The 14,253-nt window shown below is 48.4% G+C and overlaps 6 protein-coding genes across 6 annotated transcripts; 1 reads left to right on the top strand and 5 right to left on the bottom strand.

Annotated features, from left to right (window-relative positions):
* Positions 1–1,199: 1,199 nt before the first annotated feature.
* On the bottom strand, positions 1,200–4,246 carry N7537_000900 (ATP-dependent helicase; the record flags this gene model as incomplete). The annotated part of the gene is made up of 2 exons (XM_056891958.1): positions 1,200–3,818; positions 3,878–4,246. 2 exons carry the CDS (start codon positions 4,244–4,246, stop codon positions 1,200–1,202), a joined length of 2,988 nt encoding a protein of 995 aa, XP_056756953.1.
* A 2,248-nt stretch (positions 4,247–6,494) lies between these two features.
* Positions 6,495–7,061, bottom strand: N7537_000899 (nuclear transport factor 2 family protein; the record flags this gene model as incomplete). The annotated part of the gene is made up of 1 exon (XM_056891957.1): positions 6,495–7,061. The coding sequence occupies one exon, from the start codon at positions 7,059–7,061 to the stop codon at positions 6,495–6,497; it is 567 nt and encodes a 188-aa protein (XP_056756952.1).
* A 1,648-nt stretch (positions 7,062–8,709) lies between these two features.
* On the bottom strand, positions 8,710–9,663 carry N7537_000898 (acetamidase/formamidase family protein; the record flags this gene model as incomplete). The annotated part of the gene is made up of 1 exon (XM_056891956.1): positions 8,710–9,663. The coding sequence occupies one exon, from the start codon at positions 9,661–9,663 to the stop codon at positions 8,710–8,712; it is 954 nt and encodes a 317-aa protein (XP_056756951.1).
* Positions 9,664–10,609: 946 nt separating this feature from the next.
* Positions 10,610–11,826, bottom strand: N7537_000897 (PP2C family serine/threonine-protein phosphatase; the record flags this gene model as incomplete). The annotated part of the gene is made up of 5 exons (XM_056891955.1): positions 10,610–10,986; positions 11,043–11,145; positions 11,205–11,499; positions 11,560–11,669; positions 11,731–11,826. The coding sequence occupies 5 exons, from the start codon at positions 11,824–11,826 to the stop codon at positions 10,610–10,612; spliced, it is 981 nt and encodes a 326-aa protein (XP_056756950.1).
* Positions 11,827–12,353: 527 nt separating this feature from the next.
* On the top strand, positions 12,354–13,445 carry N7537_000896 (cytochrome b5-like heme/steroid binding domain-containing protein; the record flags this gene model as incomplete). The annotated part of the gene is made up of 1 exon (XM_056891954.1): positions 12,354–13,445. The coding sequence occupies one exon, from the start codon at positions 12,354–12,356 to the stop codon at positions 13,443–13,445; it is 1,092 nt and encodes a 363-aa protein (XP_056756949.1).
* A 200-nt stretch (positions 13,446–13,645) lies between these two features.
* Positions 13,646–14,186, bottom strand: fkbp3 (peptidylprolyl isomerase family protein FPR2; the record flags this gene model as incomplete). Its single annotated transcript, XM_056891953.1, has 2 exons — positions 13,646–13,832; positions 13,957–14,186. The coding sequence occupies 2 exons, from the start codon at positions 14,184–14,186 to the stop codon at positions 13,667–13,669; spliced, it is 396 nt and encodes a 131-aa protein (XP_056756948.1). The 3' UTR covers positions 13,646–13,666.
* Positions 14,187–14,253: the final 67 nt, after the last annotated feature.

The raw sequence follows: 14,253 nt of genomic DNA, 5'->3' as shown, positions 1-14,253 counted from the left end.
AAGGTGAGGCACACAAGTGTTGAACTGTGAGCAGAGATTATGTCAATAAATAGGATATAGACAAAAGACAAAAGATAGAGAAAAAAATAAAGATAAAAAGATAAAAAGATAAAAGACAATAGTGAGGTTGTTGGGTTGTATAGTGATGATGCTGAAGTTGATTCGAGGGCGACGAGTTCTTTTTGTATAGCCATTCCACATTGAGCTTCACCCCGATCTACACTCTGGGGAACACACGTCGAGCTCCCTAGTTCCAAAGAGGACGAGCTACAAGCTGGAATGGATCAGCCCCTGACGTATTTGGTGCCTGGTAATGGCCATAATTACTTGCCACGATTGTATCATTGATTGGCTTAGAGGATCAATGGAAAGTAGGGCAGCCAGTGATGAAAGGGGAACATCTCCAACTTACTAGGGTTTGGGTCCTGTCACGGTAATATTACCAATAATGATGAGTCAGCCATTCCGAATGTACTATTTACAGAATCGGACTGGTCGTGTAACTAAAACATATCACTTAAATATAAAATAATTATTTACTGAATGTGCCGGAATTCATTCCTCACCGCTAGGTTGACTTGTGCGCCAATGGCGGCTGTCCCAGGTGCGTGTATATAAGTATTAGCATATGTAGTACTCTATGTAGAATTGTCCAGAAATGGCCAAATAACCAGGGGGGATTCACCGCAATTAGCACTCCACTGTGGTCCAGACATCTTAGGTCTCAATTATTTTACTCTACTCCGTAACATACTCCATACTCATTTTTTTGGTCAATAGTCAGGCCTAATCTTGTTAGGCTCGGAAGATCTGCCCGCCACGATCCAGACAGGGTCATCCCATGGGGAAAATATTGATTATGAAACTTAGGTACATATACATCTCCCTATAGCACAATGCATAAACAACTCATAGTCTCGTTGGTAGTGCACGGATGTGCGTCATTCCATCCAGACCGAGATTCTGGCCCTAGAGTCAACCCTTTCCTGGTCAATCACTTTCCAAGCTAAGTATACTCCCGGTGGGCTTCCCCAGCAACGCCTGAACCAGCAATGAGATTGCAAAGCCTGTGGATTGCCTGTCCCCCTTCTGACCTGGTCCCGTGGACATACAACATAGATACCCCATACCGGATACCCATACCGTCATGATTCTAGACCAGCCTCCCTCGCAATCGGAGGTAAATCGTGTCAGCTCTCCTATCCACCGCCCTCTCGCTTCATCCGATCTTGCCACCCATTCATGCTCCGCCGAATTCCCAACGTCCGTCGCGGTGCTTGTTGAACCATTGACATCGTCGTGCTGTGGAACGTCGTCACCGGCTGGAACCCGCGAGTGGAGTTCTCGGGTTTCACCTCTGCCCCGGCTGTCCCGCTTGCGGATGTACTATTGCTGCTCTGTTCCTGCGTCATCGACATCGACATCCTGGCAGGTTTCAGGGTTGGCTTTGATGGGGCTGCCAGCCACGTGTAGCCATTTGGGTTTGTAGGCTCTAGTGTCGGCCGTGTTGGGATAAGTGGCCGTGGCTGAACACGGTGAGAGGAGAGAGTAGGTGGGACGATGCCTGCCCCTGAGCGTTGGTTCTGCGAGGGTAGCCCTTCGTATCTGTGGGATGGTGGTGGCTGTGGATAGCTAGGCAGAACTGGTTCCCTCTTCTGGGATCCTGGGCCTGCAAAAAAGTTGGCTATGCTTGCTTGTGTGAGTCCGTCTTTGTGGCCTGCGTTGCTGAGCGGTTTCGGTTTGTTTGCCCTGGCTGCATCTGCATCCGCATCTGCATTTGCCGGAGGTTTTGAGGCTGACTCCGCGGGGGGTTCGGGGTTGGCCGCTATGTAATCACGAGCAGATGTAAAACCCGATGAAACGGTTGTAGGAATGGTGAACCCTGCCGAGTTGTTCATGGTATACCCCGTCGATGAGATGTAGGTAATCGATTTTGGCCCCTGGTTCATGTCTGACCGCCGTCGCTTTGGATTGGGCTCGCCAGAGGCATCATGAGACGTAGATGTGCCATCAAATTTGCTGCGGTCTTCCTCGCCTTCGGGTGTCCATCGGTCGTCCATCGTTGATGGAAGAAACTCGAGCCCCTTGTACATGTCCTCTAGAGATGGCCGAGGGCGACGCAGAATATCGGCAATTGCATACGCCACCTTCTCATGAAGGGACGGTCCCGTTGGCCGAAAGCGCGCTTTGGTCAATTTAGGAGGAAGGAATGGCGTCAAAGTGGTAGCACCATCTTCTCCTTCTCCTAGCCGGGGTTGTCGGATAGGAACACTCAGGTATAACAGGGCCTGTGCTCTTGTCATTGCGACATATAGCAATCGTCTCTCTTCTTCTACCACCTCCGCACGCGAGTGAGGAATGCTCCCGTTGTATACTGCAGGAACAAACACGACCGGCCACTCCAGACCCTTGGCAGCGTGGATTGTTGAAATAGTGACTTTCTCCAGCGGTTGGTCCCCCTCCTTGGTTTCTTCTTTGGTTGTGATCTCCGTAGCTAAGGCGACATTTGCCAAGAACCGAGTGAGAGCTTCCTCACCAGAATGCGTCTGTTGTTGCTGTACACCTTCGATTTCAGGGAGATCCATTTCTTTATCAACCTCTTCGTCTTCAAACGCAGCGACTTCAGTGGCTTGATGCATCAATTCCTTGACATTCGCCCAGCGACTGTCTTCGTCAAGGGGGTACGTTCTGATGAGGTACTCCTGGAAGGAGAGACGTTCGGCAATGAACTCAATCAGAATACGTGGAGCGGATGCATCCTCGCACTCTTGCAACTTCTGTCTAGAGGCTTCAATCAAGTTGACCAAAACGCAAAGTCCTTGCTCTGCAGCCTTTTGCAGTTTCTTCTCAGTTGAACGGCGCCCTTGAATGACATCCTTGATGAAATTCCACAGTGGAATGTTGGCCTTCTCCGAACCACTAATCAACTGCTTGATTGTCTCATCGCCAATCCTTCGTGGCGGAACATTCACAATATTCATCAACGCGTCCGAATGACCCGTATGGCTCACAACCCTCATATAATTGAGAAGAATCTTGACTTCAGTCCGGTCAAAGAATTTTCGGCCTCCAACCATCTTGTATGGTATACCTGCTCTTCCAAAGGCCGTCTCGATTTGGGTGGACAGTGAAGCCGACCGAAGCAAGACAGCAAAGTCAGACATGCGCAATAGACCACCGGTCATCGCTGCACATCGCTTGATCTCAAGTACCATCCACTGCGCCTCTGCATTGGGGGTTGGGAGTCTTCTCAGCACGGGCAAGGTTCCAAAAGAGTGTGTAGCCAAGAGTGCTTTTGCAGGCCGACTTGTATCCTGCTCAATCACTTCCTGGGCTGCATTCAAAATAGAACCCGCAGAGCGGTAATTATCTTCCAGGAGTACAACCGTCGTGTTTGAATAACGCCGCTGCATCCGCTTGAGGTTCTGGATCTCCGCAGAACGAAAGCCGTAGATGCTTTGATCGGGATCTCCGACAATGGTGATGCGTCGGTTCTTAGATGCGAAGAGGTTCATTAGTTCATATTGTATGATGTTAGTGTCCTGGAACTCATCAACCAATACGGCCTGCACATTTGAGACACATTGTGGGTGGTCTCGGAGTAGATCTCCGCATCGCAGGAGGAGGTCATCATAATCCAAGAGATTAGAGGCCGCCAGTGCTGATTCGTAGTCACGATAGATATCAACTAGCTCCAACTCCTCCGCTTTCGCTCTATCGGCTAGGGCATCAGGACTCAGTCCATGTGCTTTATGTCGAGAAATTCGGCCTTGTGCCGCCTTGACTTCAATGCTAGACTTGAGCCGCTTGATGGTTCTCTGCGGTCACAATTAGAGAAGAGAAACAAGCTGCTATAGTATAAAAGTGCTAACCATACCCTGATAATTGCGCGGGTGTCATCCGAATCCGCAATGCCAAACCCCTTCCGCAGGCCGATCAAGTATCCGTACTTAACCAAGTAGCGGCGACATATGGAATGGAAAGTGCCAAGAATTAAGCGCGATTCGAGTTTTTCTCCGATGAGTTTTGCTAGCCGCTCTCGCATCTCACGGCTGGCTTTGAGAGTGAATGTGCAGCAGATAACATCTTGCGGTTGGTATCCGTGATGCGAGAGGAGGTACGCGACGCGTGCGGTCAATGTTTTTGTCTTACCCGAGCCCGGTGGTGCAAGCACTTGCAGTATTGAACCGGATGAAGTGACAGCTTCTCGCTGGGCATGATTCAAGCCATCTAAGATCGGATCCATGACATGTGGGGTGTTTTGACCAATGCTCGGGTGTCTGTGAGGAGACGCGAGCAAACGCGACGTCATGTGACACTTCCGCTCTATATTGAGGAAGTCGATTGTTTAAAGAATTAATGGAATTTGAAGCTGCTACTTATCTCTCAATTATAAAAAATTGATAATTTTGATACAAAATCGCATTGAGGGTGTAATTGTGAGACGACGACCCCCGAAGACCGCAGAGTGGATGGTTGCGGGCTGAATAGAGAGGTTGTGTCCAGGCTTGTGGTATATAGACATCCTATATGCCTGTTTTTGTCTTTCTCAGTTCTATGGTACATGCTGATAACTAACTTAACTAAGCTTGGGCGTTCCTATTCTATAAAATAGACATTCGAATATTTTAATAACCTGACACATACTAAAAATGACATTAAAATAGGCCGTGGTCTCATCATACTTCTAGCCTTCTTTCTATTTTAATGGGTGCCTGACACTATTCTGATACTTGGTACATGTTGATCACAATTTCTTAGACCAAGTGTAGATCACTGCTCTTGAATGTTATAACCCGTGCTGTGTTTCACTATCTATATCATAGGAAGAACAACCGACACGAGTCTTTAGTAATCACTTCAAAAATAACAAAAATAATAAACCTTATACTAACTAAGGTTTTTATGGATACATAGTTAAATAGCGCCAACCTTGACTACTTGTTTCTGCAAGACTGACGGCCCCTCTGCCTAACTCCGCCATGAAAATTACCGAGTTTGGTAGGCGAGGCCTCAAATTCCGCTCCATACAAAGAAGCAGACGAATGAGAAGTGCAAGCTTTATAGAATTGAGCTAACAACGCCTAGTTGAAAGCTAGTCAAGGCAGGTCGTAAGATACCAATATCAGAAGGTTATGCCAAGTAACGTAAGCCCCTCTTGCTTCCAAGGTTAAGGAGATATTCCTTCGTTGCAGCGAGATTCATGAAAAGGATTTCGAATATTCACACAATCTCAATTTCGGAGGGAAAAAAAATCCAATTATTTCATTATGTCGATAACCATTGGTAGTCACTTGGCGCACAGTGCGTCGTAGTGCTACGAAGGACGGCACGGAATGGATACACGGATTCATTAAAAATGATTGACATACAGGATTATAGTGGAGCTTTCTAGACCGTGACTCCAGTCATCTGAATTTCCTAATACGTTTTTACGCCAGGATTTGACGCAGACGCCAAATCTCAAGCCGAGTAAAGATGACATGTGGTCATTGGATCTAGATGAACTAAGCATCCGGAGTCCGGAGTTAGAATTTGGGACTTTTGTATGAAATGCAACTAAATGAAAACTCGGATTTGAAATGTGTTTCCCGTGCCTCGGAGGTATCATTGCATGACTCGCTCACAAAGTTCCTTACCACCTACTGATATTTGAGGTTATCTCTTTCGATCTTCACCGGCAGTGGGCCCGATGTCTCCCGTCCTTCCGGATTCCGACCTGCCTATCTGATACAAGCGTTCAAGCAAAGCGGGACAGGCCTGACGATTGCAAGGATGCATGGTCCATTATTATGTGGCGAAGCTCGGGATTGTGCTGCTGTACGGAGTAGTGGTTGAAAAGTTTGTATTGGTTTGAAGTCATAGTCATGCGAAGAAGAGAGAGACGAGAGGGGTTGGTTAGACCACAAAAGGCAGGTCAGATGAAGACCTATAGTAGACCTTCCATTTCCAGTATTAGTCGCCCGCCGCTTTATCATAATTCTTATTAGATTGCCTAGGCCCTGGGGTTCTACCACCTTATGCACGACATGACATTCACCTGCCTATAACAGGACCTTATCTCTCTCTGTCATAATTAAAAGCCTGAAAGGTCTTTTCGGGGTGACTTAGTTGTGGTGTATGAGCTTGAACGTTGTTGCCTGGCATCCTTGAGCTTCAGTTGCTCAAAATATAGAATGTCTGTCGACTAGGCAATAGAAAGTCAGCAGATTGCGTATGATGTTCGGTATGTAGACAGGCTTCTGAGCAATTAGGTCGTCTTTATTTTAAGGTATCATCTGCGAGTTAACTTGCCATGATTAAATGTAACATCCAATTCTGCTTAGCGAGTCTAGTTTGTATCAAATTGCATCAAAGTGCAAATGGTAGAGAAATAACGAATAGATTGAGCTTTCATGCTTGAGTGGTCTGGCTATAAGTACATATTGACTTTTAAAAACTAGCACACGAAAACAGACATGTTTCCAATTTGGGGACCCTAGGTAGATATTGAATTAGTACTTTTTGTTGGCAGCCAGCTCGTGGGAGAATGCACTCACCATATAAACAAGATTACGGTGAACGATGCGCCAGGTACCAGTAGGTTGATGTTGCCAGTTATCCTGATATTGGCCATAGGCATAGTCTATCTCATTCTCCTTGTCTCCTTTCCCGAAGTGGGCGGCACGGAAGTATGTCACCGACTTGGCCGTGATGGGAGAAAGTACATCGATCCGTTGTGTACCGTAAAGATGTTGCGTGGTTACACATCCCAGGCTCGTGCTCAGCACAGATTGAATCGTTTTCAGAGGGGTTAGCACATCAAGGGGCGCCGAGTAGTTGGCTGTTGCGTCGGTGGTAAAGACCTTGCTAAGAGCGTCGAAGTCTTTGCCATCAATAGCGAAAGCATAGATGGCTAGTGTATTCCGTATTGCTTCAATCGTCCCAGCATCGGTATAGACCTCGGGCGCGTAGCCACTGGCAAGGGACGAAATCTCGATTGGGGCGACATCGTTAGTCGTAGATGCCACAGTTGAGCTCGCGATGGCAAAGGAGAGTGCGCAGAAAGAGAGGAATTTCATTTTGTCCACAGATAAACCAAATAAACATACAGAAAGGCAAGGTTGGAGCAAGGATATTGTTCTTTATTATAGGATACTTTTTTCTTTATAATCCTGCGTTCACCAATCTCAATCTCAGGTTCCCTGAGATCCGAGATGGAATGAACAGAATATCCTCACTTATTCGGGGCAATTGCTACTCATAAGCTAGTGTCGGGCCAAAATTTGAACTAATTAGAATAGCGCGAAAGGCTTAGCATCCAGAATGTCCACTGACGAATATGATAGAATGATACAATTCAAATCCGTTATGGAGAATGCTGTGATAGGATAAAAGGCCCTCGCTTCGGGCATTAGATCTCGAAGTGGAGGCAGCAAGGTTACATTGGCCGTGTCGGCTGAATGCGAGGCCCGTGGGCTTTTCTCCAATTTGACAATTTCTCAGGGTTTAGTCCATCGGCTGTGGCTGCGCCAGCGACATTAAACCGAGCACGAGCGCAACCAAAATATCTAGGCACAAGATAGTCTAAAAATTTCATACAGACTACGATTCCCTGAACTATGCATATCGTGATACAGATATAGTTTATGACAAGTCTTTAGTTGGGAAAGCAATATCAAAGAACAGTAATGAGGAGTCTCTCAATCCTCGAACCCACACCTATTCACAGTGTTCTTGTTACGCACGAATATCGGTTCGCCCGGTTCAGAACAGAAATAGATTTATCGCGCTATACGCAACAAGAATAGTCGGTCACTTATGCGGCCTTGTGATGTCTTTTTGGTGGTCTTTTCGGATGTTCCTATCATATGTCGTTTTAGGTGTATACAAACGCGGTAAAAAGTATACTTTGTGCAAGAGACTTTTCTATGGGTAACCTTTGATGATAGCTGATAGCTCTTGATGGCGCCATATTGACTACAAAATGTGTGTGGAAGATACTTGATACTAACCCACCACTAAGCGATATAGGCTACCCGTAGACAACCTCGGTTCTAAGCTTCGACAATACACTACCTGTAACCTATACAAGGCGGCTATATGGCTCTTGGATCAACTACGCACGGGCCATTTTAGCTATCCACATCTGCCAAGGCCCACGGTTTTATATTTGACAACGATTAGTATGTGTGCAGCGCGTAGGAAACAGTACTTACGTACTGGTGGCTTACGCAGTACCAAGGCATCAGACGCGGAGACACAAAGGTTATCCTAGGATCGAATTGGAGATTGGAGTCAACGAAAAGTTTCGACATATTTGGATTAGCATCGGATATACTATGTAAGACCAAGCACAGGGCTGAGTCAATATTGTACCGAAATTTACTTTAGTGAGCCTGACTCGAGTATAGTCACACCCTCACAAAGTGGCAGCTAAAGTAGGTCCGGTAGTAGAGAAAAGCCAGTATACTGGTGAAAGGGTACGGATTAAGTAACTATAAATTTCTCGGCCAAAGAGAAGACTCTGTATTAAGAATGTAATGCTCGCTTGAGTAACGCTTATCCTGAATCATGCAAATACACCATACCAGCCACGCTGGTATATGCCAAATCGAAATGAAATCACAACAAAACCAATCAATATTCCCAAAAGGGTATCACGCCAGCATATGTCCTCTGGAAATCAGTAAAGGACATCTTCCAAAAAAAAAGGAAAGGGAAAAAATATCAAGAGAAGATGCCCAAGGGCAGTGTCATGGCCACTTCGAAGTTGGGCACGTTGACCACTTCGGCAATATGCAAGTCACCAGCAACACTAGCGAGAATGTATGCCTCGCTGCGGGTGAGACCCTTAGTCTGCACCAGCCACTGTATAAGATTCCGAGTAGCATTTCTGGTAGCCTCGTATAGGTCAGGAGCAATACCGAGAGCCCCGTAGGTTCCAAGGTCGGGAAGGGGGTTCGGTATTTGGGCGCGGGGAGGAGTCTGGAATTGGGGAGCAGTCATCCAGGGCTGGTTCTTGAGGAGCTCAAAGCGGAGGGTAGCACGGATCGGGGTCTCGATGGCGGTGCCGCAGACCTCGCCATGGCCCTGCGCAGCGTGGCCATCACCACAGCTGAAGAGGGCGCCGGCGGTTTGAACGGGGAGGAAGACGGTGGAGCCGACGCTGAGCTCTCGACAGTCCATGTTTCCGCCGGCATTTGTGGGCGGCACGGTGGAGAGTTCTTCGTCGTTGGCTGGGGCGAGACCCATGCAGCCGAGGAAGGGACGCAAGGGGATCCGCATGTTCTTGAATTGGGCGAAGCCTGCTTCACGGTTCAGCTCCCAAATCTTGATCTCGGGCTCTGAGAACTCGTCTGCCAGCAGACCGAAGCCTGGGATGATAGCGGACCAGCCCCAGTCGGCAACCTGAAGGTCTAGGACTTCCACTTTGAGGACATCGCCGGGTTGGGCGTCGTTCATATAGATTGGGCCGAAGACGGGGTTGACCCGGTCGAGATCCAATGCCTTGATGGCTGAGGCCTTGGATGACGTGTCGAGTTGGCCATTGCTACTGTCAATAGCATCGAAAGAGACAGTCTCGCCGGAGGAGACGGTGAACTTGGGGGTATTCCGACGAGACCACTTTTGGTGGCCACATTCTCTTCCCACATGGAAGTTACTCCATTCTTTTGGTGCCATGTCGGATATTTGAGGGTTCCCGGGTTTCTGTCAGGGTCATTGAAGAGAGATAATATATGGAAAGAAAGATATGAACGCAATAACGGAAATGGAAAAAATTAGACCAGAAGGGGAAAGGGAAAAAAATTCGTGGAATATACGGGCGATTTTGTATCTAACGAGCTCGGGAGATCCTCTGCAGGGTTGACCATTCTGGAAGGTGGCTAGAGCCGGATCTTATGCTTCTTTTGCTTGCTCCACCCGGACACTGAATCGCCTGCCTAAAGTGGTTTGACAGGTTTCCAACAGATTGGTACTGCCCCCCCTGTTGGTGCCTCTGGATTTTCAACAGTACGTAGATCTATTGGACTAGGAATCCCGAGGTTTGGTTGGATAACAGGGTAAAAGCGGCAGCGATAAGCAGACGACCTTGTAGGGCGGGGGAGGTTACGGAGAGGCCGATGGTGGAATTTTATACGAAAATCCATCCTGCGGTGTTAATTTCGATGTATACAATATAAATTCAAATTGCATCATCTACAAAAAGGAAAAGCGGGCAACCCAAGTTTCCCTGAACTTTCTAGATTTCCTAGATTTATTGGAATCCGTATAAATAACGCCACGATTGAACTAATTCCGCCCTCTCATTAAAGCGGCAGCTCAAATAAGGAACCCCCCCGGCTCGGACCAAGAGATGAAAAGAAGAAATAGTTAAAATGATAAAAGAATTTTATTTCAAAAAAAGAAAAAAGAAAAAAAAAAAAAAATCCAAAAATGGTCTAAAATGGTTCAACACCACCTTCTTCATTGGGTAAGGAGCGAACCGTTGGTAGGCTGTGAGTGGCACAGCTGCATAACATTTTTACAAGTGGAACTTTGGCCTTTAGTATTACTAACTATAGAAGTACCTGTATATAGAGTAGTAGAGTAGTATATCTTCTGTAGCATAGGATATAAAATTTAGATCTCAAGATTCCTGTCCGTCCAACATCGCTATAATACACGTTGCATTGTCACTGTGAGGTTTGTTAGCACTATTGGTGGCGATTTCTTGTGCAATTTCATTTGCTCGTTTTCCCCGCATCGATAATTTCATCACGTGCTGAACCAGGTTCGTATCGTCCACTCGATCGGTAACTCCGTCGGACACCACTAGTAACAGGTAACGGCGGTCCGTGTGCAAGGTGCGTCGTGAGGTGTAAGGGTCATTGGATAGGAAGTTGCCCCGAGATTCCGATCGGCTGGTAGCTGACGAGGCAGGGTCTGGCACGGAGTTGTCCATAAGAGTATTTACCGGATTCTTGTACTGCAGGTCGCCCAATGCTCGAGACATATTCAAGGACCCTGTCCTTGGAGAGTCAGTATCTAATTTGGAAGGTCCCTCTCCTTTTTCAACCCACCAAGACGCTCTGTCCCGCTGCGGTTGTTAACTACCCCGCCTGCCTGCTCAATTCGGGTCTTCTCGCTGGGAGTTGAGGGCTTGTGGGCCTCTGTAAGCCGTCGCTAGTGTGTGGCTGTTAGTATTCACGCCCAAATCAACTCAAATCAACAACAGTGCGTACAATGTGATACGGATGCTCTGTTTTCCGGTCCCGCTCGGCTAGGATAACATGCGAATCACCCAGATTGGAGACCATCAACTCGCCCTTAGTGAGATTAAGGCAACACATTGCTACTGTCGACCCTGAAATGGCAGGCTCGGCAGATTCATGCTCAAACCTATCTAACAGGATACTGTCTTCTTCTGCCAGTGCTGCCTTGATAGCCGCGGCCCAATCGTCTTGTTCAAACTCCGGACGCCGTCCGAGCAGATGGTGCAGACTTTTATGGACTTGTTCTGAAACAAATCCAGAACCGCTGGAGATCTTGGTCAGTTCAGGTCTGGTCTAAGGGGCGGCATTTCGAGGCCTTCCTTACTGCCCGTCATAGATCGCGAAGAATGCGACATTGTCCTTCATGTTCGAAGGAAACTGGTTCGGAAAAATCACTGCACATCGATCCTCTTGATACTTCCTACCACCCTGGGACTGCCATTTGATTTTATGTAAGTACGATGGCTGTGCGAGGGCCATGCGCCATGACACTCACTTGACCAGCCCCAGCATCAAAGAGCGTGATTGCGTCTGAGGTAGACATTGTTTTGCGGAACATTTGGTCCCTCATAGCTCTGTGGGCCACAACCATGCTTGGCAGTTGATGTGCAAGGATCAATCTCTCGTAAGAGCATTGACAAGCCCTGGATGCTCTGTCACGATATCTGTGGAGGAGGGTGATGATGATGCACTGACATCATGAACGCCTTCTGTTTTTAACTGATGCGAGGTTGTTTACCGATATCCAATTGGTGGCTTTCAATGGCTTCCCCGGAGCCCATTCCTTCCCCAGACAGCCCTGGATATTTGCCAGTAATTTCTGATATCTGACTGCAATGATTCTTTTCTTCCTCGGCACTTAGGACAGTGAGCGTAGTAAATTCTCCTCTTTTAGATATCTCACTTGAATGAGTCTAATTAATCCCCCAAACCATTGAAATATCCTTTACCAAAATAGTATTTAAGCTTCTATCAAACAGACTCTAAATACTGCATAGATCTTCCATTGATAGCGCACGGGCCAATTTTCTCGGCGAATCTGCAAGATTCTGACTCTAATCAGGAACAACCTTTGAACTCATTTTTCTCACTTTCCACGCATTTCAGATTTAGTTCAGCATGGGCTGGGTAGGCGCGGGTGTACTAATAGCAACAGTAGGCTACTTTCTCTACCGCTACCCTCCTCGCAACTGGGCCGAACCCCGTTCTTTTGCCTCTCCGGAACCCAAACCCGGTGCGCCGGTTGCCACTGACACCGCAGACGAGCCCGTGCAACGGAAGCATGGTTCACGAGTCTCAACGCCATCAATAGAGACAGAGGAGGAGGAGTCCCAGAGCACACCCAAGGCTTCGGCGTCGAGCGCGCCACTCCCCGTCCTTGCGGTCCCCACATTCAGCCTGGACAGCGGCGAGAGCAAGACATCGCAGCCCACCACGACGCCGTCCATTTCACAACCCATGAATGGAACAGCAGAACAACTATCTTCCACAAAACGTGATCATGGCGCACCAAAATTCCAACCGTCAGCGCAGCCATCCCTCGCACCCCCTCCGAAACCACAACCGTCACCCATACCCGCAAAGGCAACAACCACCGGCGCCTCTTCCCTAATGCTTCCTCCCCCAGTGCCACGGCCCCGACCAACAACACAAGGGAACCGCCTTACCCCCACGAGCACGCTCCAACCCCCACGGCTCAGTGGCAGCTCCCTTGGCCCGCCACCATCAGCAGCCGCCTCTCAGCGCGGCCTGGGCCCACCGAGCAGCGGCAGCCGACTTAGCAACAGTACCCTCGCCCCGACACAAGTGTCTCTGAAGAAGTCATCACGCAAAGTGATTCTCCAGCCAGGGTTCTCCCCCCTTGACTGGGCAGCGCTAGCTGCGAACCCGAAGAACAACCTCCGCGGCGAAGGCCTTCCCCCAGGCCTGTTGCGGGTCACACCATCAATGCTAAAGGAGTACAATGGGCGTAAGGGCCGTGATGCCTGGACTTCGTACAATGGAAAGGTGTACAACATCTCTCCCTACGTCCCTTACCATCCAGGTGGGAAGGGTGAGCTCCTTCGTGGCGCGGGGAAGGACTCTGCACAGTTGTTCCAGGAGGTTCACCCGTGGGTCAACTGGGAAGGGATCCTTGGCGAGTGCCTGATCGGAATTCTAGTTTCGGAGCATGATATCCAGACTGAGAATGCTTTGGATGCGATGGACTAATACTTGATTCACTTTTTGATCGTTGTTTTACCTTGCTGTAATTGTTCAGCCGGTTTGTATACAGTGTACATCTTACCACATAGAAATGAGATACCCTGCTGCTATATTATACAACAACTCGCATTCGAAAAGGTATATATTTGTTCTTGGCCGGATATCATGGCCTAGTCATCAGAACTCCTCCCAGAGAGTCACGTAGATAGGTATCGAACACCGCTAATTCAAAGCTCATCCTTCACGCCGTCAATACCGACCAACTCGGTCTCAAACACCAACGTCGCACCGCCGGGGATAGGGCCAATACCGCGGTCGCCGTAACCGAACTCGGGCGGGATAGTCAGCGTGCGCTTCTCGCCAATGCACATGTCAAGCAAGCCCTGGTCCCATCTGTATACAACGAACACAAAAATTAGCTTCTAGCTTCCATATGAATAACCAAGATAATGGGGGAAGTTTGTAGGCAATTCCACGATTGACATCTTCAAACAGCCCCAGATAACTTCCAACTCACCCCTTGATGACACGACCGGTACCCAGCTTGAATGTCAAAGGCGCTTTGCGCTTGTAGCTGGAATCGAACTCAGATCCATCGGACTGCAGGGTGCCGCGGTAGTGCATGGCAACTCCGTCGCCGTTGGTGGTCTTGCGGGTGCACTCGACGGCGTGGGTTACTTCGATGCCGAGCTCGGCGGCAGCGGCGAGCGAGCCGAGGGCTGCCACGAGGATGGAGGTGAGACGCATTGTGTGTTTATGGGGGTGGATCGGAGGGGAATTGGCGAGGTGAGGAGTTTGGGGATGTGGACAGATG

The sequence above is a fragment of the Penicillium hordei genome (genome assembly GCF_028827395.1).
Source record: "Penicillium hordei strain IBT 12815 chromosome Unknown utg000001l_segment0_segment0, whole genome shotgun sequence".
Lineage (NCBI taxonomy): Eukaryota > Fungi > Ascomycota > Eurotiomycetes > Eurotiales > Aspergillaceae > Penicillium > Penicillium hordei.
This window is presented reverse-complemented; position numbering and strand designations above follow the sequence as displayed.